This window comes from Amborella trichopoda, chromosome 10 (genome assembly GCF_054954075.1).
Source record: "Amborella trichopoda isolate Santa Cruz 75 chromosome 10, AtrichopodaSantaCruz75HAP2 v2.0, whole genome shotgun sequence".
Classification (NCBI taxonomy): Eukaryota; Viridiplantae; Streptophyta; class Magnoliopsida; order Amborellales; family Amborellaceae; genus Amborella; species Amborella trichopoda.
Genome location: NC_142345.1, coordinates 42,709,356 through 42,735,129, shown reverse-complemented (window position 1 = coordinate 42,735,129; position 25,774 = coordinate 42,709,356). Strand labels below are relative to the sequence as shown.

At 34.8% G+C, this 25,774-nt stretch overlaps 1 protein-coding gene across 19 annotated transcripts; it reads left to right on the top strand.

The window, feature by feature from the left end:
* Positions 1–13,622: 13,622 nt before the first annotated feature.
* LOC18428537 (uncharacterized) lies at positions 13,623–18,632 on the top strand. Of its 19 annotated transcripts, none has more exons than XR_016042222.1 (14): positions 13,623–13,888; positions 13,981–14,042; positions 14,187–14,273; positions 15,476–15,609; positions 15,829–15,887; positions 15,972–16,026; positions 16,139–16,180; positions 16,421–16,460; positions 16,750–16,809; positions 16,908–16,948; positions 17,075–17,109; positions 17,612–17,659; positions 17,826–17,945; positions 18,378–18,632. XR_016042222.1 is itself a non-coding variant. In XM_088849110.1 (14 exons), the coding sequence occupies exons 2-14, from the start codon at positions 13,994–13,996 to the stop codon at positions 18,441–18,443; spliced, it is 828 nt and encodes a 275-aa protein (XP_088705236.1). In that variant the 5' UTR covers positions 13,623–13,888; positions 13,981–13,993; the 3' UTR covers positions 18,444–18,632. The 19 variants fall into 19 exon arrangements, 11 of the variants coding, with proteins under 11 accessions (XP_088705236.1, XP_088705232.1, XP_088705240.1 ...); XR_016042223.1 differs by having other exon boundaries at positions 17,075–17,196; XM_088849110.1 differs by having other exon boundaries at positions 17,083–17,109.
* The last annotated feature ends 7,142 nt before the right edge of the window (positions 18,633–25,774 follow it).

Here is a 25,774-nt window from a genome sequence, read left to right as displayed (position 1 = left end):
ATAAAATTTAAATCTTGTAAATATATTAATTGAAAATAATTAAATGACAATTTCATAAAATAATTCATCTTTAAGATTTTATTATTTTTAAGACTCATAAATGAAAAACATATTGCTCGTCAAATTTTATATTCAAAATTCATTTCTAAGATAGATTTTATGCACTGAAAAAGTAACAAGAGAGATGGCATACAAGATTAACATAGCAAATTGACTCAATTGTCTTTCTACGGTAAGTCAGGGATAATACTCAATATTTAATAAAAATTGTCCAATTTTTAGATGGTGAGATTTAAGATTTAAATAACTCAAAATATAATTTTATTATGAAAATAATCATTTGGTAATCCTAAAACTTGAAGTCACAATAAATCTTCTCGAGTTGGTCTTTTACCCAAGGGCCAAGTGTATAGTATCCTCCTCCTATGGGAGCATACTATATATGTGCCTAAAACCAGAAAAGTAAATATTAAGCCCCCCAAAAAAAATTATATCAAGCATCAACCTTATATTAACAAAGAGAGGCGCATCTAAAAAACCCACACAAAAAAGTTGCTCTAATATTGAAAAACTCTCAAATTGGTCATCTTGACATTTAGATGTAAAATATAAAAAAAAATAAAAGAAAAAAGATTTCAAATCCAAAAAGTAGTACATCTTGTAAACGGCATTATTTGATTCATCTATTTTCAAGTTTTTCAAGTATTTATAGATTTAATCGGCCTTATTTTTGGAACTTCAAAAATAATAAGTAAGATGAAATAGATTTTTAGGCCATCATAATAAAAGTTTGTTTCCACAAACTGTATTATTAGGGAGAGTTTGGAGTTACGCCTTACTTCGATCCTTAAACCTTGCACACAAAAATAACTCACGCTTATAATAGGAAATTGCCGTTTACCAAAAAAAAAAGAAAAATTGTTTCATGCGGGCTGGACCGCATTTCTACAATATGTGGTCTAAAGGTATAAAGCGTCCATCTTAAAGAGGGACATAAACACATGGTTCATCTAAAACCGAGTGCAACTAATTGTCCAAATGTTTTTTTAATATAATAATTATTTTTAGTTTTCAATTTTTTTTTCCATATTCATGATCTCATTTCTCTAAAAATTAGAATTAAATTATATTTAAAAATATAAGGTAATTATCGCTAATATACCTATATCTTAATAAAATCGAAAAAAAAAACCACAACTTTCCAAAACCTCGCCTACACCCTTTTTCTCAAGTTTCGGCTTTTTTAGGATGAAAATACCATTTACGGTAGTCTTTTTACCGTAAAACATATTAAGCTTTACGGTAATTTTATATTTTAGTTTTACGGTAATTAAAATACCGTAATAAATTGAAAGATCATTACGATAATTAAAATACTGTAATATGTTGAGGTAGAGTTATGGTAATTAAATTACCGTAAAGGTTCTCACATTCTTTACAGCAATCTTAGTACAATAATATTTTGAATTTTCATAAACAACCAAACAATGAAAAAAAAGGCTTACATAGATAAACCAATTTCCACAAAGAGAGAAAAAGAGAAAGAGAGAACCTCAACTCATGACATGCCATTCCCCAAGAAGGCGTGTATCTCTTCCAGAATCAACTCACAAAATTTTGTCGAAATCAGATCATGAGTATATCTCAAAATTCTCTATGATTGATGGGCCTGTTACTTTCTCTCTCTACAACTTATCCAATTAAAATGCATTATAGTTAAAAAACAGAACAATGGGTGGGTCTCACACCCTCTGATTTTTCTTGCCTTTTTTTATCTTCCATGTTACACTAAGGAAAGGCCTTATAACTGGAGTTTTCAGTTTTATCTCTCTACACGATCCAGTGTGAACTCCAAGAATGCCTGCAAAATAAAAGCATGAGTGATGATTTTGAAAGAAAGACTTATGTGAGCTTTTGCTGGTGAATATAATTTATTTATTTATTATTATTATTATTTTAATCATCCTTTTTGCTTTGGCAAAAGGATCGCTTACAGATGGCCTTATTACATTAAAAAATATTTCAAAATAAATGCAACTTAACAATAAAATAAGACTCAACCACTTGATGTCATTTATACAACTAAACATTATGCTTGAGAATAAAGATAAATTTAAATGAAATAAAAGAAGATGTCGAAGATTACCTCAATCAAGCTTATTACACCCCACACCGAGTCACCAACATCTGATAGCACGGGATCGGCGGTCTGGCTTCAATCTCGAACTGAAAAAACTAATTTCGGCCAAACCGAGAAAGCACCCTTAAATCTCTACAAAAACCTTAACCCCAAAATAATTTAGGATTAACCCTAATTTCTCAACCCTTAGTATCTTTAGATCAAGAGAGAGAGAGAGAGTAGGAGGCTTAGGGTTAGGGCGTGGCCCCTATGGGTGTTGGGGGAGAGAGAGGGTTAGAGAGGGAAACCTTGAGGAGAGAGAGTAGGCAGCTTAAGGTTGGGGCATGCCCCTATGGGTCTTAGGAGAGAGAAAAGGTTAGAGAGAGAAACCCTGAGGAGAGAGAGTAGGAGGCCTAGGGTTGGAGCGTACCCCTTATGGGTCTTAGGAGAGGAGAGGGTTAGAGAGAGAAACCCTGAGGAGAGAGAGTGGAGTGTGGCCCTCTAGGAGAGAGATGAGAGAGAGAGAGAGAGTTGTGGGACAGAGAAGGTGTAGAGAATAGGGGAGGGTACACCCCTATTTATAGTGCAAATGTAGGTTTAGGGTTTTTTAGGGTTTCTCATAGTTTGCATCTTTCTTGAAATTGAATATAGACTATTGATCAGGGTGATTTGTGGGGTGGGAGATCTGAGTTATCAATTCCATAAATAGGCCATCAACATTATAGAATGTGCATGGACCATGGTCCTCATTTCTTTAAACCATTTTCCTATCAATATATTTAATTTACAATCTATTAAAATATCATGCATTCCATAAAATTGCATAATCCATCTCATATATTCCATAAGAATATATCAAATAATATCAAGTTAATATATGCTATCACATTTAGATAAGATATGGTCAATATTTACTATATACAATTTGATCACTTGTCATAAGATACATTTTCCAAACTTTTAAAACTTATCACAAAGCAACCAAAAAGTGATCCAAAGGGGTGGGGCGTGCCACCCATATGTGGCACCCATATGTGGCACGTGTGGGCCTCACCTCTTGCCACATGGCGGGCCCATGTGCACTATGGGTCCCCATGAGATTTTATAAAATTTTTAAAATTAATAAAATAATTTTAAAACATTATTTGAATTTTTATAACTTTGCAAAATAAATACCTTCATTTTATAAGTCCAAAAATTATAAATAAAATAGTAAAAGACTCATAAAAATTCAAATAATAAATCTAAAATAATTTTTATAATAAAATGAACACAGTTAAATTAATATAATGAGAAATAGATCCATATGGTTCAGGAATTACATCAGCGATCAGGGGGCACTCCACTTTCAACTGTGGACTACAGACCACACTTGTTTTATTGAATCGACCCAATGTTTGACCCACAGTCCAAATAGGGGCTCATTAGCTGGTCACCAAAGTCTGGCCGATGAGACAAGGGGTGGCAATCCCAATCAGTGGATTACAGGTCCTCCCTTAGAGACGAGTCAAAGTCACCACGACCTGATGCGACCATAGCTCTATGGTACATAGTGGTATCTCTCGCATATGCATATGCTTCACCCAAATGTGGATATCCGACTTTTCCGAACGATCTATTGATATGCATGCCGTGTGATGGATCATGGATGATGTTTTGACCCTCGTCTCTGTAGACCTACCATCATACACAAGGGTCACACAGTCCCTCGGCTCACTCATCCAGGCATAAGCTCTGACCTCATCAAGGGATAACCCATAACCCTTCTCGGTTTATTCTCTATGCTCAGGTACCTTGGGTTTTCCAACCGACTGACCTAGAACGTCAAGCATAGTCCGGTATCAACAAACATTATTTATTTAGTATAGTTCCCGAATGACCACACTCATACTAAGTTTATCTTCCACTATAATAAATATTTTTCAACACTCATAAGGCCTTTAAACGCCACATAAACCCAACATCTCCCACTTGGCCTTTGAAGGCCTTACATACTCTCTTCCTCACGTTCTCTCATCCCTATCTCTCTCACATGTCTTACAAAAATATTAGGGACAACTCCCATAGTCAGAGGGTCTGCAATCATAAAATCTGTAGATATGTAGCTGATATCGATCTCTTTCAATCTCACCTCATTTCTCAGGTTATAGAAGTATGGCTTGAAATGCTTCGAATTCTTATGAAATTGATGCTCCTTAAAGACACAAATAACCGTCGTGTTGTCGTATAAAATACGTACTGCCTCATAACGTACAGGATGAAAATTAAGTTGATTAAGAAATTTATTAATCCACACGGCCTCCTTGGCTGCTAGATAGCATGTTACATACTCGGATTCTATGGTGGATAATTCCACTATATCTTGTTTCTTTGACTTCCAAGAAACCGCACTCTCTCAAAACATAAACACATACCTAGATGTAGACTTCGTATCATTTGGATCTACGAGATAGCTTGCATCTGAATATCCCTATATTGCTATTTCAGTTCTTCCTTTATATGTGAGCGCATAGTTCATGGTCCCCTTTGAATATCTGAGAATTCTTTTTCCTGCTTTCTAATGCTCATCTCCTGGATTCTTTGGAAATGGCTCACCAGACTCATGACGAATGATAAGTCAGGCTTTGTTCCCGTCATGGTGTACATATGGGACCCAACTACGCTCTTGTATGACACTCTCTCCATGCCTCTTATATCCATATCTTTGGTATGACATATTTTATTACTAAGCTTCGTCTAATGGGCTTACACATACTCATATTAAACTTTTTCAGTATCCTCTTACAGTAGGTTGCTTGGAAAAGTTGGATATCCTACTTTCTCTTATTTCTTATTATCTTGATGCCTAATACATACGAAGCTTCTCCAAGATCCTTCATATCAAAGTGTTGTGTAAGAAAATTTTTTGTCTCTACTATTAGGGCAATTGAGCTACTAACAATTAACATATTATCAACATAAAACGATATAAAGACCACATCACTTCTACTGACCTTTTGATATATGCAATAATCCTCATTATTTGTAGACAACTCTGCAAGAGCAAGGGTCTCTTGGAACTGTCGCGATGCTTGTTTCAGGCCATAAAGGAATTTATTAAGTTTGCATATTAAGTTCTCTTTCCCTTTCTCCTCAAATCCCTCAGGTTAGGTCATGTAAATTTTTTCTTCTAAATCCCCATTTAGAAATGTTATTTTGACATTCATTTGATGAACCTCAAAGTCAAAATAGGCTGCTATAGTTATAAGGAATCGGATGGATGGAAATTTGACAACCGGGGAAAATGTTTTTTCATAATCTATCCATTCTTTTTAGGTGAAACCTTTTTGCAACCAACCTAGCTATGTATTTTTACATTTTTTCTTCAGAGTTCAATTTTTTCTTGAAAATCTACTTACAACCAATGGCTTTGCATTTTCGAGATAGAGGTACTAATTACCACACATGGTTTTGGTTAATGGAAGCATACTCATCTTTCAATGCTTGAACCTAGTATTCTCTTTCAGAGCAGGACAAGGCTTCATGGTAGGTTTTAGGCTCAAAATCTAGATCTTGCCCAACTATCAAAATGTTCCCCAAGGTAGATAAATTGTTCTAGGTACATAGGTGGTCTACTAACTTGGTTACTTCGTATTGGTTCGGGTAACGGTTCACTATCTTTAGGAGGCTCATGTTCAGGTTGGGATTGTTTCGAAGTTTCAAGTTCAGGTTCTCGAACTATATCCTTGTTTTTTGCATCATCAAAGAAGTCGGCTTGTTTTCTACTCACCTTCGATTAAAGGAATTCTTCCTCGAAGAAGTAAGCATCGCGGCTCTCAATGACTGCTCATGTTTCAATGTTGTATAATCGATACCCCTTACCATAATCTGGGTAACCAATGAAAATGGATTTGACAGTCTTGGGTCGCAATTTGGTTCTATTTTGGTGTGGGATAAAGACATGGGCTGAGTAACCCTAAACTCTCAAGTGATCAAGGGAGGGAGTATGACCTGTGAAAATTTTGTGAGGAGTAAGTGGGACAGCTTTTGTGGGAGTTCAATTAAGGATGTAGTATGCCATAAACACGGCTTCTCCCCAAAAGTCTAAGGAGAGATTTGCATGCCCCATCATACTCCTTACCATTTCAGCTAAGGTCATATTTCGTCTCTCATCGATACCATTTTGTTTGGAAGTATAAGGCATGGTGTATTGATGGATAATTCCATTTTCAACGCAGAGTTTTTCGAAAAGATCAGATGAATATTCCTCCCATCTATCAGTTCTAAGGACTTTGATTTTCAAGTTGGTTTGATTATCTACTTCGGCCTTATATTATTTGAATTTTTTTTTGGGCTTCTTATTTTGTATGAATAAAGTACACAAGGCCACATCGCGAGTGGTCATCTATAAAAGTGATGAAATATCTTTTTCTACTTTTGATGATCACATTCATAGGTCCACATATGTCACTATGAATGATTTTCAATACGCTAGTAGCTCTTTTTGCCCTGGTGGTATTTTTCCTTATCAATTTTCCTTGCATACAAGATTCGCACACTTTCGATAAATCTCCCTTGTAATTTTGAAGAATGTCGTCATTTTTCAATCTTTCCTTTCGTTTTATATTAATGTGTCATACCTCATATGTCATAGGGGTAGCATCTAATTCATTAAGGGACGAGACATAAGCAATGTTCTCTTTTATTTCAATAGTAAATAGCCCGTCTACAAGTCTTCTAATCATGATCACATTTTTCTCCTTCTTGACCACCACTTTCTCCCCAATGAAAGTGGTCATGAATCTAGCCATAGACATCTTAGGAATCGAAATTAAGCACTTCCTCATATCAGGAGCATAAAGTGTTTGCTTTATGATCATAGTGCTCACACACTTCAATTTCAACTCAAAATCTCCAACTCCAAATACATCAGTCTTCTGATTTCCTCCCATATAAATATGTTACTGCACTGGCCCCATGAGAGTGAAAGAACGAAAATCTTCATTGGTGTTTATAACATGGGTCATTGCCCCTGAGTCAAAACACCAAGAAGCTCATTGGGGTCAGCCATCATAGACTCAAAGACCACACATGTGTTGATCCCTCTAGATTTGTTGAACCGATAACTATTGGCTATGTGGCTCACCTTCTTGCAAATAAAACAGGTTTGAGTCTCTCTTTTTGCTCCCTTATTTCCAAAAACTCTCTGTTTGAAATATCTTGTCTTCCTAGAATAATTTCTTCTATTTCTTTTTTTAAATTTAGAAGAATATGGAGTTTTTACCATATGCACGGCTTCCCTTGGAGTTGTTGTCAGTGCTTGCCTTGAATTTTTCCTTTCCTCTTCTGCTTTGATTGTAGTGATGAGCTCCTTCAGTTTTAGTGCCGTCTTTTTGGTCGAGATGAAAGATATGAAGGTCTCCCATGAATTATGAAATGAATTTATGAGATGAATCACTTACATAGATTCATTTCATTTCATGCCTGTGTCTTCTAGCTCTCTGACTAGCGCGCGAAAGACGTGCACATGATCTACAAACTTGACACCTTTTATCATTTGTAACTCTCCTCATAGCCATGGTTTGCTTTATGAGAGATGGTTCAGCATATTCTCTTTAAAATCTATCAAAAATCCCACTTACAGTAGAGTTTGACTCATACTTAGAAGCATACGAGTCAGTTATGGTACATAAAAGAATGTGCTTGCATCTCAGGTTCCTCCTCTTCCAACTGGCGTACTCATCTTTAATTTATTGAGAAGAGTCGTCAGTTGGATGACGAGATCAGTCCTCACAGAGTACCTTATGCAAGTTTTTTTCATAGAGCACATATTTGATTTTTTTTCTAGGAAGTATAGTTGGTCCCATCAAACCTCTCGGTTTTCAGGATCTCTGAGATGAAGGTACGTGCTGCCACATCTTTCTATTCTCAAGCAAAAATAAGAAAAGACTCCCAATGGCAATCAAGTACAACTAGCTCTGATACTGATAAAAGAAAGACACGTGTGATCTTTTGCCAGTGAATATAATTTATTTATTTATCATTTTTTAATCACCCCTTTTGCTTTGACAAAAAAGATTACTTATAGATGGTCTTATTACAATCGATAAATATTTCAAAATAAAGGCAACTTAACAATAAAATAAGACTCAACCACTTGATGTCATTTATACAACTAAATATTATGCTCGAGAATAAAGATAAATTTGCATGAAATAAAAGAAGATGCCGGAGATTACCTCAACCGGGCTTATTACACTCAACACCGAGTCACCAAAATCCAATGGAACGGGGTTGGCGGTCTAGCTTCAATCTCGAACCGAGAGAGCTAATTTTTGCCACACCTCGTAAACCCCTTTAAATCTCTACAAAAACCTTAACCCCAAAATAATTTAGGATTAACCCTAACTGCCCAACCGTTAGTATCTTTAGGTCGAGAGAGAGAGAGAGAGAGAGAGAGAGAGAGAGAGAGAGAGGGAGAGAGAGTATGAGGCTTAGGGTTGGGCCGTGCCCCTATGGGTCTTAGGAGAGAGAGGGTTAGAGAGAGAAATATTGAGGAGAGAGAGTAGGAGGCCTAAGGTTGGGGCATGCCCTCATGGGTCTTAGGAGAGAGTGAGGGTTAGAGAGAGAAACCCTGAGGAGAGAGAGTGGGGCATGCCCCTTTAGGAGAGAGATGTGAGAGAGAGTTGTGGGATAGAGAAGGTGTAGATAACAGGAGAGGGTACACCCCTATTTATAGTGCAAAGTTCGGTTTAGGATTTTTTAGGATTTCTCATAGTTTGACTATTTATTAAGATTGAATATGGACCGTTGATCAAAGTGACTTGTGAGGTGAGAGATCTGAGCCATCAATTCCATAGATGAGCCATCAACATTATAGAAGGTGCATAGACCATTATTCTCTTTTCTTTAAATAATTTTCCCATCAATATATTTAATTTACAATCTATTAAAATATCATGCATTCCATAAAATTGCATAATCCATCTCATATATTTGATAACAATATATCAAATAATATCAAGTTAATATATGTTATCTCATTTAATGGTCAATATTTACTATATTACAAATTGACCACGTGTCATAAGATACACTTTCCAAACTTTTAAAACTTATCATAAAGCAACCAAAAAGGGATCTAAATGGGTGGGGCACGCCACCCATATGTGGCACGTGTGGGCCCCACCTCTTACCACATGGGGGGCCCATGTGCACTATGTGCCCCCATGAGATTTTATAAAAATTATAAAATTAACAAAAGAATTTTAAAACATTATTTGAATTTTTATAACTTTGTAAAATGAATATCTTCATTTTATAAGTCAAAAAATTATAAATAAGATATTAACTGTCACACCCCAAGAATTTACAATACTGATATTCCTGAGATGTGGTAGTCAAAACATATATATACATCTCTTTTTAGGACAAATTTACAATGGCGAATTTTAAAAAGTAACAAAAGAAAGTTTAAGCACAACTTCAATATCTTCCCAAAGTTGATCCTGACGAGCACTCAAATGAAACCGCAGTTATCCTGAAAAATGTTTATCATAGTTTGATGAGTTTGGCTACTCAGTAAGTGATCATCATAATCCTAAAAATAATCATGATTGAAAGATATCAATATTTTCCAAAATGAGATCTATTAACAGAAATGCATCAACAGTTTCACTTTCAATAAATGCATAATTAAGTATAATCCAAGTAATTGAAATGCTTATAACACTTTTAACGGCAGTGCATAATTCAAAGGATTTCACAAAATACCCTACTGGCGTCCCAAGTAGGTCACCTATATACCCCATCAGCGTCTTGATGGTTCCACTTAATCCCTATCGGCGTCCCAGATAGGTCCACTTAATCCCTGCAGGTCCACTTATACCTCACCGGCGTACCGGATGAGTCCACTTAATCCCTACCAGCGTCCCAGATAGGTCTACTTATACCTCACCGGCGAACCGGATGAGTCCATTTGCATACTTAAATTATTTCTAAATCTCTTTAAACATTCGAAAGCAGCAATATCATGTACTCAACATATCACTGAAATCATTAATATGAATTTCACTTAAACCATTAATAACAGTCACGTTCTATAACATTTAAAAAATAACCAATCAAATATTTTGGGCTCAAATTTAGAAAGGTAGCAGTTTGTAAAGGCATTCTAGCATAATTGCCAATTTAATATGTATAGAAAAACTCTTATAAAAAATTCAAGAATACGGAATTATCACAATTTATGAGATATCAATCCACAAATAAACATTTCACAACAATATTATAATCAATTGCAAAAATGTCAATTTTTTAAATAATAAGGCAGTCATTTGCACATGAATTTTAGAATGTCTAAATATTCAGAACGGTAGAAAGAAATATCACAATTTTACTAAAACCAGAAATATCACATTTATTTCTAACAATAAACAAGAAAAATAAATAAATTTATTTTTCTAATTTACAGCATTCAAAATTTCTAACATAGATAAAATATCACAATTTTTATTAAAAAGATTATTTTTCAAGATAATGAGGTCACGTGCGCATAAAATTTATCGCGCCTAAAATTCATGATAATAAGCAGAAATAATTATTTCATTTTATTTTTAAAAAGAATGGATTATTTTTCGAGACAATGGGGTCACTTACACACAAAACTTATAAAATAAAGATCCTGGACGGAAATATCACTATTTATTAAAAACAGACTATTTTTCAGGAAGACGATGTCACTTACTCACAAATATTTGAGAGGGAGCTTCCGATAAAAATTCGGCTCGAGAGAGAAGTTCACTGTGTTTCGACCTGAGAAAAAATCTCAAAAGTTTTCTAAGGTAAGAGTCTTCACCTCTCTGAATTTAAATTCTACTAACATATTATTTTATTCTTTTATTACGTTACAGGTGTGAGCGTTAGTTTACCCTTTAAACACCTCAAGCTTTTATTACGTTACAGGTGTGAGCATTAGTTTACGCTTTAAACACCTCAAGCTTTTATTACGTTACAGGTGTGAGCATTAGTTTACGCTTTAAACACCTAAAGCCCACGTCCTTTAGTGGACGTGGCAAGAGCAAGGAAACACAAAGCTTTTAAACGAAAAGCTTTGAAAAGTAGCGATGGTCCCTAAACACCATCATGTTCAAACGAATCATCATGTATTAAAAGTTTAATTTTTTTTTATTTTTTTTTTATTTTTTTTTTTTTTGAAAGTTTAGGATTGTTACATTAATAGACTCATAAAATTTCAAATAATAAATATAAAATAATTTCTATAATAAAATGAACACAATTAAATTAATATTATGGGAAATAGATCCATATGGTTCAAGAATTCCATCAGTGATCATGGGGCACTCCACCTTCAACTGTGGACTACAGACCACACTTGCTTTATCGAACCGACTCAATGGTTTCCTTGACCTACAGTACAAGCAAGGACTCATTAGCGGGTCACTAAAGTCTGACCGATAAGACAAGGGATCATAATCCCAATCAGTGGATTACATGTCCTCCTCTAGCGACGAGTCAAGATCACCACGGCCTGATGCGACCACAACTCTATGGTGCATATGAGTATCTCTCGCACATGCATACGCTTCACTCAAAGGTGGATATCTGGCTTTCTCAAACGATCTATCGATATGCATGCCGTGTGATGGATCATGGATGAGGTTTTGGCTCTCGCCTCTGTAGGCCTACCATCACACACAAGGGTCACACAGTCCCTCGACTTACTCATCTAAACATAAACTCCGATCTCGTCGAGGGATAACATATAACCCTTCTCGATTTATTCTCTATGCCCAGGTACCTTGGGTTTTTTAACCATCTGGCCTAGAACGTCAAGCACAGTCTAGTATCAGTAAACATCATTTGCTTAATATGGTCCCCGAGGGACCACACTCCCACTGAGTTCATTTTTTACTATAATAAATGTTTTTCATTACACACTCATAAGGCCTTTAAAGACCACATAAAACCGATAGATTTTACAGCAACTTCATTCTCCACATAAATTTGAAATGATTCTTTTCATTTTGTATGTTGCATCACTTGACGGATAAGAGGCTAGCGTAGTAACATATTACATATTGAAGGTAGATATTACTTCTGAAAGCCTCATATCCATTGAAGCTATTGTTTTACGAAGCCTGTAGAAATAAGAAACTAATGCTCCACGCTCTTCCCACACCCTTTTAAGCTATTGTTTTATGAATCCTACAAAAAAAAGAGATTGATGTTCAAACCTCTTCTTCTCCCCCTCTTTCATTTTGTAGGCATTCTTGGAGCTCACACTGGACCGTGTAGAGAGAAAAAACTAAAATCTCTGGTTCTAAGGCCTTCCTTGGTGTAATAAGGAAGATAAGAAAAATAGATGTAAACAGAGGGGCAGTGTTGTAGAGGCGGTTAAAATACTATATAGAATATGCAATCTTAGCCAAGGTTCATCCTAAGAGTACATCGTTACATCTTAAGAGTGAAGATTACAGTGCTTCCACGACAAGTTTACAAAGCAGGAGGAGAGGGGTAGCCTTAATATTATCTTTGGTTTGAAGCTTTTCAACCAATAGGTGTTTCTAATTGACAAGGAAAATGTTTCTATAATTACAGTACCCAAATACTATTATGGTAATTAAAGTAGTTTGTAATTGACAAGAAAAATGTTTCTATAATTAAAGTACCCTAATACTATTGCGGTAATTAAAGTATCGTAATACTATTATAGTAATTAAAGTACCGTAATACTACTTTAATTACCGTAAATCTTAGTATCTATTACGGTAAGAAGACTACGGGTGAAGGTTATTTTGGTCCAAAAAAAGCCAAAAACTGTGAGAAAGGGTATCTATTACGGTAAGAAGACTACGGTGAATGTTATTTTGGTTTGAAAAAGCCAAAAATTGTGAGAAAGGGTTTAGGCGAGGTTTTGAAAAATTGGGGGTTTTTTTTTTCGATTATTGTAAAATTGGTATATTAGCGATAATTTCCCAAAAATATATTATATTGTCAAGCCTGCATTTATAAAATATGCAGATTGGCCGCATAGTACGTGTATCCAATCTCTCTTTAGTGAATGGCTTGATACTGTGGCTATTGCCCGAGATTCTGTGAGACATAGAGCTTATACTGTAGCATAAGTTAAGTTAAACAGTTCATATTGAAAGAGAGGGCCTGACATAGTTCAGAATGGTGGATAGATTATGCCTAATATTTTTCGAGTATATTTATTTAGGAAAATTGTTTCATGTGGCCTGGACTGAATTTCTACATATGAGGCCTAGAAAGTGTAAAGCATTCATCTTAAAGATGAATGCAAGTCGGTGTTCCATCTAAAAAAAAAAAAACTAACGGTCCGAATGTTTTTTTATTAAAATCATTATTTTTAGCTTTTAAAATTTATTTATTTATTTTATATTATGATCTCCATGTTAGAGATTACATGTCCTTAAAAATTAAATCTTAAAATTCATCTCAAAAATAGATTTATTAAGAAGCCGTCATTTCTTCACATAACAGCTCGCCCCGCATAGAAATCGGGTCCAAGAATAATTGATCCAAAACTTCGTCTCCAAAAATTGATAAGAGGGGCCTCATTTCCACATATGAATCTTAGAATTCAGACAAACCGTCCAAATTAGAAATTAACCCTTACGCCCCTGCAACGAAACTACCCCGGATCAGGAAAGGCGGGAAAACTCGAACTTCTATAAGGAGGAACTCACTTCACACCTGAAACTGAGACGAATTGTGTTCACAGAGAGTAAAAAAGAGGCCCATTGAGTGCGTATTGTCTCAAAGCCTTAATTCTAGTTAATTAGGGCAACGGAGACCCAATTGTTCATCTACTTATGCAATTTCCGTTGCTTTTTTAGGGTTTGCAACACAATGGAGGAATATCTGCAACATATGAAGAACCTGCGCTCGCAAATGAATGGTATCTCTGCTTGATCGTCTTTGATTTTAGGGATTTCTCAGTTATGATATTGAATTTTGCTTGATCCTAGTATATTTGAATTTATGTGATTTTAATATTATTTTTTAAAAAATAAACATTCCTCTGAAATTGATGAATTTGCAGGTTTTGAGGAGCAGCTTGCTGAGATCTCAGTGGAAGAGCACAAGCAGAAGACTTGCATTCAAGCCATTGAAAATGATCTACAATTTGGTTGGTTTCTGAAAAATTATTACTCTATTCTAGGATATTTATTTGTTGATTTATTTGTGATAGTTCTAAAGAAGCTTGGATTAGTTCCTCGATAGACAATTTGGAAGCATCTTTTGGTTCCTATTTACTTACGCTTTCATTATTTTGTAGAACTTTTGTTAATGTTTGTGATCAAATCAGATCATCAACTGTTCTATTCAGTTATAAATAGTTATCATGTTGGCTAATTCCTGAATCTTGAATCTCCAACAAAGTTTGGGGAGTATCTATTGAAATTCTGGAGCATGCTAGGGATTATATTTTGATTGCATATCTTACTGAATCTTCCATGGATTCCATTAGATTTGGTTTAAACTGCCTGATAATTCCATCAAATTAGATTGATGGAGAGGGCTCATTATTTTTACAGCATTTCTTGTATAATCATCCATCAATTCCTTAGATTTTTGCTGAAAGGTGCTAAATAATTGGTGAATATTTTATCAGAATCGCAAATTTTGCTAGATTATCAAAGAATATCAAATTTTCTGCAAAGAAAATTGCAAAGGGACTTTATCAAAGTTCAGATGACCTTCAGATCATAGATACTTGGTTGAATTTCTTCCAGTATTAGGTATAAAAATGAAAAAGTAAGCAAAAAAGATTTTAGGTGCAAGTGGGACTGAGAAGTCCAAAGTCTGTCCTAGCTAAAGCCTGTTAATATTTTCCCTGACATCAATGGTTTAAGGGATAAACTTTTTGTATCACCTGATTTTGTCCTGGTTATTTTCAATTACTTTCCGTAATATAAATTTTTCACAAAAGTCTCTTTCTAGAAGATCAATGTAACCCTGGGACCTTTGAGTGCATAAACCAAGTTCTAAATCCGAGGCCATCCAACTACTTTATGAAGAGAGAGAGAGAGAGAGAGAGAGTGAGAGGATAAAAACGGGCTAAAGCTTAAGTGATGAACAAACAAGGGTCTTCCATGATGAAAAACCTTGATTTTTCTTTTTAGTTTTTGTTTTTTTTTCTTTCCTCTTTGCTCGACATTGATGGCCTCTTTAAAATGAATATGTATTTCTCGGGGATGCATAAGCAATTCATCCAACATTTGCTTTACTTAGTAGTACAAACTATAAAGTTACAGACAAATAGCCAGATCTTTTGTGCATTTTTGGACATTCTAAATTTTTTGGTGCCTGATTTTGCAAAATTGGCAGCAAAATCTGAGACTGCACGAGTAGAAGAAGAGACTACTCGAATGGAGAATGAAAAAGGCGAAATTTCCTGCCAAATATTAGACATCCATAAGAACATTGTCAATCTTGAGACACAATCATCAGGTCTTACTCAGGTATCCTTGCCATCCTCTCTCTCTCTCTCTCTCTCTCTCTCTCTCTCTCTCTCTCTCTTTCCTCTCCCTTTTTTCTCTCTCTCTCTCCTCTCTCTCTCTCTCTCACACACACACACACAAGTTTTGACTTTTTGACATGTGTAACACAAAACTTGATAAATGAGAAATCTTTAACTATGCAATTTCAAGTCTTTTTTCATGGGATCCTTTTATGTGCAGAGCATGGAGCTTTTGCAGCAAGAAACTGCCAGCTTGTTTACAAAGATTGAAGAGAGAAGGTTAAAATTCAGCAAATTTCAGTTCGCTATGCAATTAATTGAAAAACTAAGTTCATTGAGTAATTTTTTATGGTCATAGTGCAGGAACTATTTCAACAAAGTTCTAAAGGACTTAAGTACTGCATTACGTGAACGTCAAGTAAACTCTTTTCTTTGTACTTTTTACAAATCATTAGATGATTTACTTGTGTGACTTGTTTTTCTTTCTTACTTCTTTCCTTTTTCCTATTTCTCTTTTGCCTCATGAATAGGACTCATATAATTCTCAAGAGCATGGCAAAGAGCTCAAATCAGTAAGCTCTCATGTACTTTCACTAAATTTGCAAGTGCCAAAACTATGAAAAAGACATTTTGGATATGCAGATATAAAGAATTGTCGTTTTTAGAATTTTAGTGAATAGAATTCATCTTGTAGATCTGCATTACTTGGGCTTAAATGCAAGGCTTTATGTAAAGTATTCAATTTTAGTTTTATATATTTTTGCGGCAAAAAATGTCCATCTATAACTTCTAATGACATGTATGTGTGGTAGGTCGTGGAAAAAAATACAGAGAAAAGAGGTAGACTTGAAGGTATGAAGAGTAAATGCTTCTTCACCCCCTTTTATCTAGCTAAACACAGCTGTTTTAGCTTGTGTTCTCCTTTATCTTTGTCAATTCTGTCGTGGATTATTTTCTTAAGTATGGTGTGAACAAATTAATCATTTTCCATCAAGCAGTTGAAGTGTGCACTTAATCAGATTGATATCCTTTCTTGTAGCTGTAGGTGATTAAAAATTGGGTCGTTTTCCTTAGCCACTGACTGACTTGTAAAGCATATACAGTATGATGTTAATTGCTAGTGTTTTATGTTATGAAAAAGCGTACAGTGAGTTTGGAGTTTGGACCATATTCTTCAAGTATTTGGCCATATCATTTGAGGGTTGTATTCTTTTTTCTTCAAAGTTTTTTTAAAAATGAAAATTCTGATGTTTAAGTGGTAAATTGTGGGTTTGACTTCAGAATAATTTTGTAATGCAGGTAACTGTCATGAAATTCAACTTCCCAAAGAGAAACTCGAGGTTTTTCTTGTTTTAAGCAGTGTGTTCTTAAAGGATTCATAGTCAACATCTTAAGTACAGTAACTATGGCTATTACATGTCATTCTTTTAGTATAACCTTACACATTATGTCTCTTTTTGCGCAAGTTTTGCAGGAAGCTGAAGCTAATAAGAAATGTCAGGTACTCATGACTAAAATAGAGTTGGCAAAAGCTGAACTTCAGGAACTAACTGAACAAAAATCCAAACTTGCTTCTCAAAATTCAGAGGTACTGATAGTCACATACCAATTCCAGGACTTCGGTTACTTGAAAATAACAATAAATACAAGTTTGATATGATTATCAATCATAATTTACTTTGGTATTTTGGAGTATGGGTGCACACACAAAATGTAGATTCTGATGAACCAATTATCATAAAAAAAATAATAAATAAAAAATTGTATCAAAGAATCATATGTTGGTTCATGAACCTTACTGCCTGGATGATGGGTTGCTTTCGTGGTCTCTGTGTGTGTGTTTGTGTGTGTGTGTATCTGTGCTTTTTTGTGCTAATGAGAGAGGCAGAGAGAGAATTCTTGATTCCATAAATAGATGATCCAACTCTATCATAGTAAATATCAATGGCCTCAAGTCCACAACTATCTTGCATATTAACTGGTCCCTGTATGTTGTTTCACAGTCAAAACAAACCTTGGAGCAACTGCAACGTAAACTTGACGCTTTTCCGGTTTGTTAGAAGAAATTCATAACCCGCACTTATATAACTCCATATATTCTGTTGCTTAGTTATCCATCTATACTTCTGATCTTTTGATTTTTCTTTTGTGTGTGTAATTATTTTTGGGGCGATTATCCTGGTGTTGATAGTTTGAATTATTAATTCTCGGTGTCAGCCTGAATTGAAAGCAATGGATATATCGGCTTTGGAAGAGGAACATAAAGCTCTGATTTCTGATAAAGCAGGGGAAATTAGCTATCTTCAGTCTTTGCAAGAAAGGATAGAGCAACTCAAGGTATCTATGCATTCTTATTTCTCTTTTATTATTTATATAAATTATTGAATTTTTTAATTTTTTATAGAATTTGTTTGCGGTTGTTGAACAGTGAAGGAAGCATTTATTTTAATATTTTAAGCCTTTGAAATTTAGCAAAAATAAGGAGGTTTTAGTAATTTTGGTAAAGCGGCTCATTTCTATCTCTGGCTTGCTGAGCAGCGAAGCATGCTTAGTAGTGGCATTTCCATAATGGACGGTCCAGATTTTTTATTCATCGTCAAAGTGCATCCTTTCTGAACTGTCCATTTGACAGGCTCATCCATGCCTTCAAAAAACAGTTTGAATGAGAAATCTAATTCCAATTGTTGCTTTCCCTTCCTTCTATATGTCTTATTTGAAATAAAGATGGAGGAGATTATGATCCATCTGAAATGGGTTCTGATTTTTCAGGGCATTTCACAATCTGTAAAGTGCGCATGTGGAGAAGAATACAAAGTGGAGATTGTTCAGAAATAAGAAAAGATATGTCTGTGTCTCTGTCTCTCTCTCTAAAGAAGGATGTCAGTATATGTCTAACAACATGGACAAGTATACATGTGTATAGCTTCTTTCATAGCTTTTTTCTGACAAAAAGTATGCTTGAAATGGTTTCCAGTCTTCAAAACCTTTCTAACAAAAACATGTCACTGTTTCTACCTAAAGAAATCTCTCTCTCTCTCTCTCTCTAGGAAATGTGCTGTGGTAGGCTTGCTAGCTAAAATATGACGTAAGCTTTCTAAGTAAGTGTTGGGAGGGTAGAGATTGGATCCTAATGACAATCCCCTGTCCAATCTACACCATCTTGGATAGTGATGCTCACTAGGAGCATTCCCTAGTAGAGAGGAACACTTTTCACTTCTTAATCCATTTCAAGTTAATGTTGTGGCATGTTTCAATTCTATCGCACATGGTTACATCTTTTATGACAACCTGGATAGTAGTGTTTCAAAAGTTGGAAATCGGGCTCCGACTTGACTGGGTCTGAGTCCTCCAGTCTGACTTGGGTGATTATGAGGCTGATGGGTTATATTTAACAGAAAAATTAAAATACTGAAAAACCATGAGACTCAAGCAATTCTAGGTGTTCAGCTCATAATCATCAGCCTCCCGATTTGGTTTGGCTCGGGACGTGTTTTGAAATATCATCATCATCATCTAAACCTTATCCCAGGGGTAATTTTGTTGGCTGCACATTGGTGTAATGCTACTATACTAGGATTTTTCTCTGCAATCCAAGGCGCTAACAAGTTTCAATACACACATATGTTGCACTTAAATTGATTTCTTTAAAAGAACTGATTGAGCATTATTGTTGCATGAGAAAGCATAGTAATTGGAAGGTAAGTATTGTGGTGAAAGAATAACATACACCATGATGTGTGATCTATTATACACTACTAGGACATCCTCCGGTGATGCTGAAGAAGAGCGAGGTTAATTCGTTGTGCTCAATGTGAATGTCTGTCATCGAATTCTGTGATTATTATCCACCATCTGTCAGGGGGAACGAAGGGTGGGGGTAGAATACCAAATACAATATAGAGGTGATCTACTAATTTTTGGTGTACTTTGCCATTATTAGTAAGCATGCTAATGATCCATAAGACCATAGAGAACCAATATTGATAACTGTTATCACCATCCAATCATATAATGGATAGCGATGGAGAGAGCGGGTCCAACAAGATCAAGGCATTAACTCAATTTGTAGGTCTTGCTCGCTCTCCATCACTGCCCATTAATGGTTGACTGGTGTATGGATGGTGGAGATTGGACTAGGAGGGAAGTAGACCATAAATTCTATATCACATGGAATGGTGGATCTCGGATTGCATGGGAAGCCTGGACTCGACATGCAAAAGTTAGAGAATATATCGTTCTCTACCAGTACAATAAAATCACTGTTGGATCCCAATGCCCAGTTGTTAAACCATGCGAACAATATATCGGACTGCAGTAAACAACAGTCGGACTGAAGTAAAACAGTGTTGGACTGATGTCACCTTGTGCTGGACCGAGCTAAAATAACTACTGGACTGTGTTGCATATTTATCGAACCGAGGGCACCTTGTGCTTGATCACGTGCACACTATGCCGACAGAGAGTACACCTCATGCCGGATTGCCTTTCCTGTTGCCGGAAAGGAAAGAGGAGAGAGAGGCATTTTAATTAAGGAGAGGGGATTTTGGTATTTATTTGACCTTTTTCTTTTACGGGGGGAGGGGGTATTTGCTGGAAAAATATCATATGGGGTAAAAATTACAATAAAAAAAATTAATTGGGGAAAGTGCACCAGCAAAACATCGATACGAAAGATGAATATATTAGTGTCCTTATAAAGAATTTAAAGGTTAGAAAAAAAAAATGATGTGAAGCGAACAGATATATTACCACTTGAAAATTTTGAAAATTTTAAACATAGACAGTCCATATAATATGTCACAAATATGTAATGTTAAGAAATTAAAATTTGTATATCTCTAGATCTTGAGTCAAAATGGTCAATTAGAATCTTTTTCCAACATTAAAACAATATTTTCAGTTGACAAGTGCACCACACTTCTACGATACAAAGTCTACCCTATTTTCAGTTGAGAAGTGCACGATATAAAGTTTATCCCAGTGTTTAAAAAACGCCGACCCGGTTCGACTCGGGAATCGCCATGGACGGATCGAATCGACGAAAAAAACGGGAATCGTCCGGTTCTAGAGAGAACCGGATGATTCTGCACAGTGACTCCCCGATTCACTGTACAGAATCGACGAGTCCCGTACGGAATTTTTTTTTATTTTATTATTTTTATTTATTATTATTATTATTTTATTTTATTTTTTTGTAATCCATGATAGATTTTTTTGTAGTACTTGATCGATTTTTTTGTAATCCATGATTGAATTGTTTTTTTTTTTTTTTGTAATCCATGATCGAATTTTTTGTTTTTTTTTTGTTTTTTGTAACCCATGATAGAATTTTTTGTAATCCATGATCGAATTTTTTGTAATCCATGATCGAAATGTTTGTTTTTTTTTCTTGTAATCCATGATCGAATTTTTTGTTTTTTGTTTTTTTTTTTGTAACCCATGATAGAATTTTTTGTAATCCATGATCGAATGTTTTGTAATCTATGATCGAAATGTTTGTTTTTTTTGTGTAATCCATGATCGAAATGTTTGTTTTTTTTTTTGTAATCCATGATCGAATTTTTTGTTTTTTGTTTTTTGTTTTTTTTGTAACCCATGATAGAGTTTTTTGTAATCCATGATTGAATTTTTTGTAATCCATGATCGAATTGTTTTTTTCTTTTTTTGTAATCCACGATCGAATTTTTTGTTTTTTTTTGTTTGTTTTTTTTTGTAATCCATGATCGAATTTTATGTAATCCATGATCGAATTTTATGTAATCCATGATCGAATTTTTTGTAATCCATGATTGAATTTTTTGAAAATTTGTGATTTTTTTTTTTTAATCCATGATCGAATTTTTTTTTGTAATCCATGATAGAATTTTTTGAAAATTTGTGATTTTTTTTTTTACTCCATGATTGAATTTTTTTTGTAATCCATGATAAATTTTTTTGAAAATTTGTGATTTTTTTTTTTTAATCCATGATCGTTTTTTTTGAAAATTTGTTATTTTTTTTTTTAATCCATATTATTCAAAGGGAAAATGAGAGAGATGATGATTCTGAGGCCACCCTATCCCAGCCATATTATTCACATATCGAGTCCCAACAGCAACAGTATAGGGATGAGCACGACAGTGCAGGTGAGCATGAAGGATGGACAATCTTCGGGGAGTTTAGATTGGGAACACAACAAAACACTAACACTCAGGGATTTGGGAATAGTCAGACGCCTGCTAATATTGATGATTCGTTTTTAGATCGAATCAATGAATTGTTAAACGAATTCAATCAATGGCACCAGCGTGACCAAGAAGAGCAATAATGTCGTCTATCATTTTATTTTTAGATCTTATGTTACTAATTTTATGCTTTATTGTAGTCCATGTATGTTGGTATACTTATTCCATGATAATTCTATGTTTATCCTTTTGTGTGATGTAAATTAAATGGCGGTTCATGCAGGGAAAGAACATATCAATATTCGCATATTCATTCAAAAACATGAAAATTCTTAATGGAGTACTCTCATTTCTTATTGAATTCCTAAAAAACAATATTTATAATGAATTTTAATATTTTTTTCGGATTTTTTTTAAGTTTTATTCTGACCGATTCAACCGATTCCCGATCCGTATCGCTGATTCGCCGATCCCGATCGGTTTTTTGGGAGCCCGATCCGGGTCACCGATCCGTTTTTTAAACCATTGGTTTACCTTTTTAGGGATGGCAATGAAACCATATATGACCGGTAGACTCGACCTGGGTTCAGGTATGGATTAAAAAATTGGATACGACGGGTTGAGTCCAGATTCAAAATCTTGGACCCGAACATTATTCAGGTCTAGGTCTAGGTCTAGTTCTAGGTCCATGTGGACTCAACTCGAATAGTGTTGATATTTAAATAATATTTAAATAAAGAAAAAGTTTATATAAGGTTGCAACCTTAAAATATAGAATTAAAGATGCACCTCACAAATCTATTGAAAAAGGTTGTTTTATTGTTGAAAAACCCACTAATTGATCATCTTGACATCGAGATGTATATATACGAAAAAAAGAAAGAATTTGCGTCTAAAAAATAGTGCATCTTGCAACAAACTATCTAGATTGTCCATTTTCAAAATTTTCATATGTTTATAGATCTACTTGATTTTAACTATTTTATGAGTTTCAATATTTTTAATTAGATATGAAAATAGATTTGAGATAATCCTAAGAATTCTTTACACCAAAATTATATGCTATGATAAAATATAAAGGTACGCCTTAATTAGATTGTTTACGGCTACAACCTTATAAAAACCAACCCCTTTGTTAGATTGTTTACGGTTGCAACCTTATAAAAACCATTTCCTTTAAATAAAGGAAAAAATTTATATAAGGTTGCAACTTTAAAATGTAGAATTACAGATGCACCTCAAAAATCTATAAAAAAATATTGTTTCAATGTTGAAAAACCCTCTAATTGATCATCTCGACATTGAGATATATGAATATGGGAAAAAAAAGATATTAAGTTCCAAAAATAATGCATTTTGCAACATATTATCTAGGCCATCCATTTTCGTTCAAAAAATAATGCATTTTGCAACATATTATCTAGGCCATCCATTTTCAAGATTTTCAAATGCTTATAAATCTACTCGATTTTAATTATGTTTAGAATTTAAAGTTTTAAAATAAGATATAAAATTAGATTTTCAAATAATCTTAATAATATTTTACACGAAAAATATATGTTGTGATAAAATTTGGAGATGCACTTTAATTGGATTGTTTAAGATTGCAACGTTATCGAAACCACACCCTTAAATAAATATAATTATAACTAAATATTTTAATTATAATATTTAAATAATAATATATATTTAATAAATTTATAAAATAAATTTAAAGATACGGTTAGTGTGATTTTTGAATTGGACGAGTCCTGCATTACATTTTCGAGTCCGGTCCAGCTCAACCTGGGTACGCCTTACATAGGCCGCGATAATTTGGTCAGGGTAAGTTTGTCTATTTAGCATATGATTGTGGCCTTTTCAGTTATTACAGCAGTAGGTTTTAAAGGCAGTAGCTTTCTCTGAAATCGCAATGCCTCTCCCCCTTCTGCTCTCACTTACGCTGCAGTGAAACTCTCCCGCCCAAAGATGGCGAAAAAGAGGGACGAAAAGAGGGGACAGAGTTTATTTTCTCTCTCTAAAAAATATTCTTCTGTAGCCTAGAGAGAGAAGAAAAGATAATTGCAGGAAGGGAAGCAATAACGAAGATGAATAAAGGGGAAGTTGCTTATTTCCTCTGTGTATTATCGCTTCTTCTGCATCTCTGAGAGAGGTATTGAGTCTTCTTGTCTAGCTCTGAGAGAGAGAGAAGGTGAGGAATAAAGAATTATAGAATTAAAGAAGAAAAGCGAGGGGAAAGCTGCTTCTTCTCTCTCTGTATCAACTCTTCTTATCAGTTTTTAGAGAGAGAAAGAAAGGACAAGGAGGAAACAGCCATGCCTAGGGTTTCTGCTTTGGATATGCCCGATGTTCCAAAGGGGCAGCTGCCAGAGCACCTCAACTTCCAGAGAACTCGTGTTCTCTGTGCTTCGGATGCTGCTCTACACGTAAGTACTTGTACTTCCTTTCAGTTTAAGGTTTTATATGTGTCTCGCTTGCATATCTCAGTGGGTTTTGACACATTTGGGGTACTTTTCGGTGAATATGACTTTTTAGGGTTTCATTTGTTTTTGGGTGGTCGTTGAATCGATGAATCACCATAAATTTCAAAATGAACTTAAAATGGGCTTGAGGAGCTTAATCGCTGTCAAAAGATGGCGAGGCTCTAAGTCGTCATTGTGCATTTTGACCTACCAATATCTCCACTCTTTGTTGCTTTCTAATTTTCACTTTATTTTGATTGGTAAATGTGGGACTTTTAACCTTTAAACTTGGGTTGAAATGAACGATTATCTCACAAGGCTAGCCAATTGAGCCGAATCTGTTCTCTTTTTCCTTTTCATTTTAAATAAGGGATTGTATACAATGAGACCTTTTACCTTTGATACAAGGTAGTCACAATTACTTACAACTCTCCCATGTGAAGTTTGATAGCTTGGACGTGTCACAAAGTTCGAGAAAACTTCTTTTGAAGTTTGAGCTTGGTCAATGGAATAATTATAGCCGCCCAATTTCATTTCCAATGGTCAAGATTAATGTCTCACCTTGTACCAAAGGTCAATGGTCTTATTCTATACTTTCCCTATAATTAGGTAGAACCAAATTATTCAAAGCTTCGTTTGTTGGTTTTGACTGTTTCACTCATCAATTTTTAGTTTCTTGAGTAATGATAATTCCTTAAATTGAGATCTTTTCTGAGAATGTCATAAAGTAAAATGAAATTACATGAGCACATTGGATTGGAAGTGGGCCGTCAGGTATAATCATCTCCTTTCTGCAATTCACACCCACTGTCGAGAAAAATCTTTAGATATGGGAAAAAATGATGGTCAATGTCCGTTGCATTGACAGTATTTTAACCAAACTCTCTCTCTCTCTCTCTCTCTCTCTCTCTCTCTCTCTGTGGGCCTAAACTCCAACTGGAGCTTTCCTCTATGATTGCTTACTTTGATATTGAACTTCAATGAACTGTGGAGTGTCATCTCATCCTGACTCTTGGAAACATCACAACTCAAGTTCAAAGCCCTCAGGCCATACAGGTGGGTGACCCGTTAGAACCCACTGGTCTGATCTTTTAAGCACTTCATTTTCCTATTTTAGTGGCAAGTATGAAAGTATCTTGCAAATAATTCATAGTTTATGGTATTCCTTTCTCAAAATATCTCTTTCCTCCATGTCCTAAAGGATGCCAATTCCACTATCTAGCCAACAGCACAGTCAATCATGAAGACTTCCCTGTAGATAGGGTCAGTTTACCAGGATGATATCTTGTCATTCTTGGCCTTTATAATATAATTGTAAGTATATTTTTCTCAATAAAACTTCGTTAGTTATCAAGAGAAGTTATTCTTAATGTATGAGATATGGTTTCTGGTTTCTTCTTTTGGTGGAAATTGGAAAGTTCCTTTAATAGTTGAGCATCACGGCCTGATGATACATAGCAATGCGGAGTTTTTGGTTACAATCCGATGGTTACCTGTCAAAAAAGGAGCTAAAACTTGAATTTAAGCATTTCTCCTATTG

What these genes read in the sequence shown, in the direction of transcription:
- LOC18428537 (XM_088849106.1), top strand. Translation starts at nt 13,994, where the DNA reads ATGGAGGAATATCTGCAACATATGAAGAACCTGCGCTCGCAAATGAAT. An exon ending in TTTGGCCATATCATTTGAGG is followed by an intron (nt 16,810 to 16,907) that starts GTTGTATTCTTT and finishes TTTGTAATGCAG; the next exon opens with GTAACTGTCATGAAATTCAA. An exon ending in AAAGGATAGAGCAACTCAAG is followed by an intron (nt 17,946 to 18,377) that starts GTATCTATGCAT and finishes CTGATTTTTCAG; the next exon opens with GGCATTTCACAATCTGTAAA.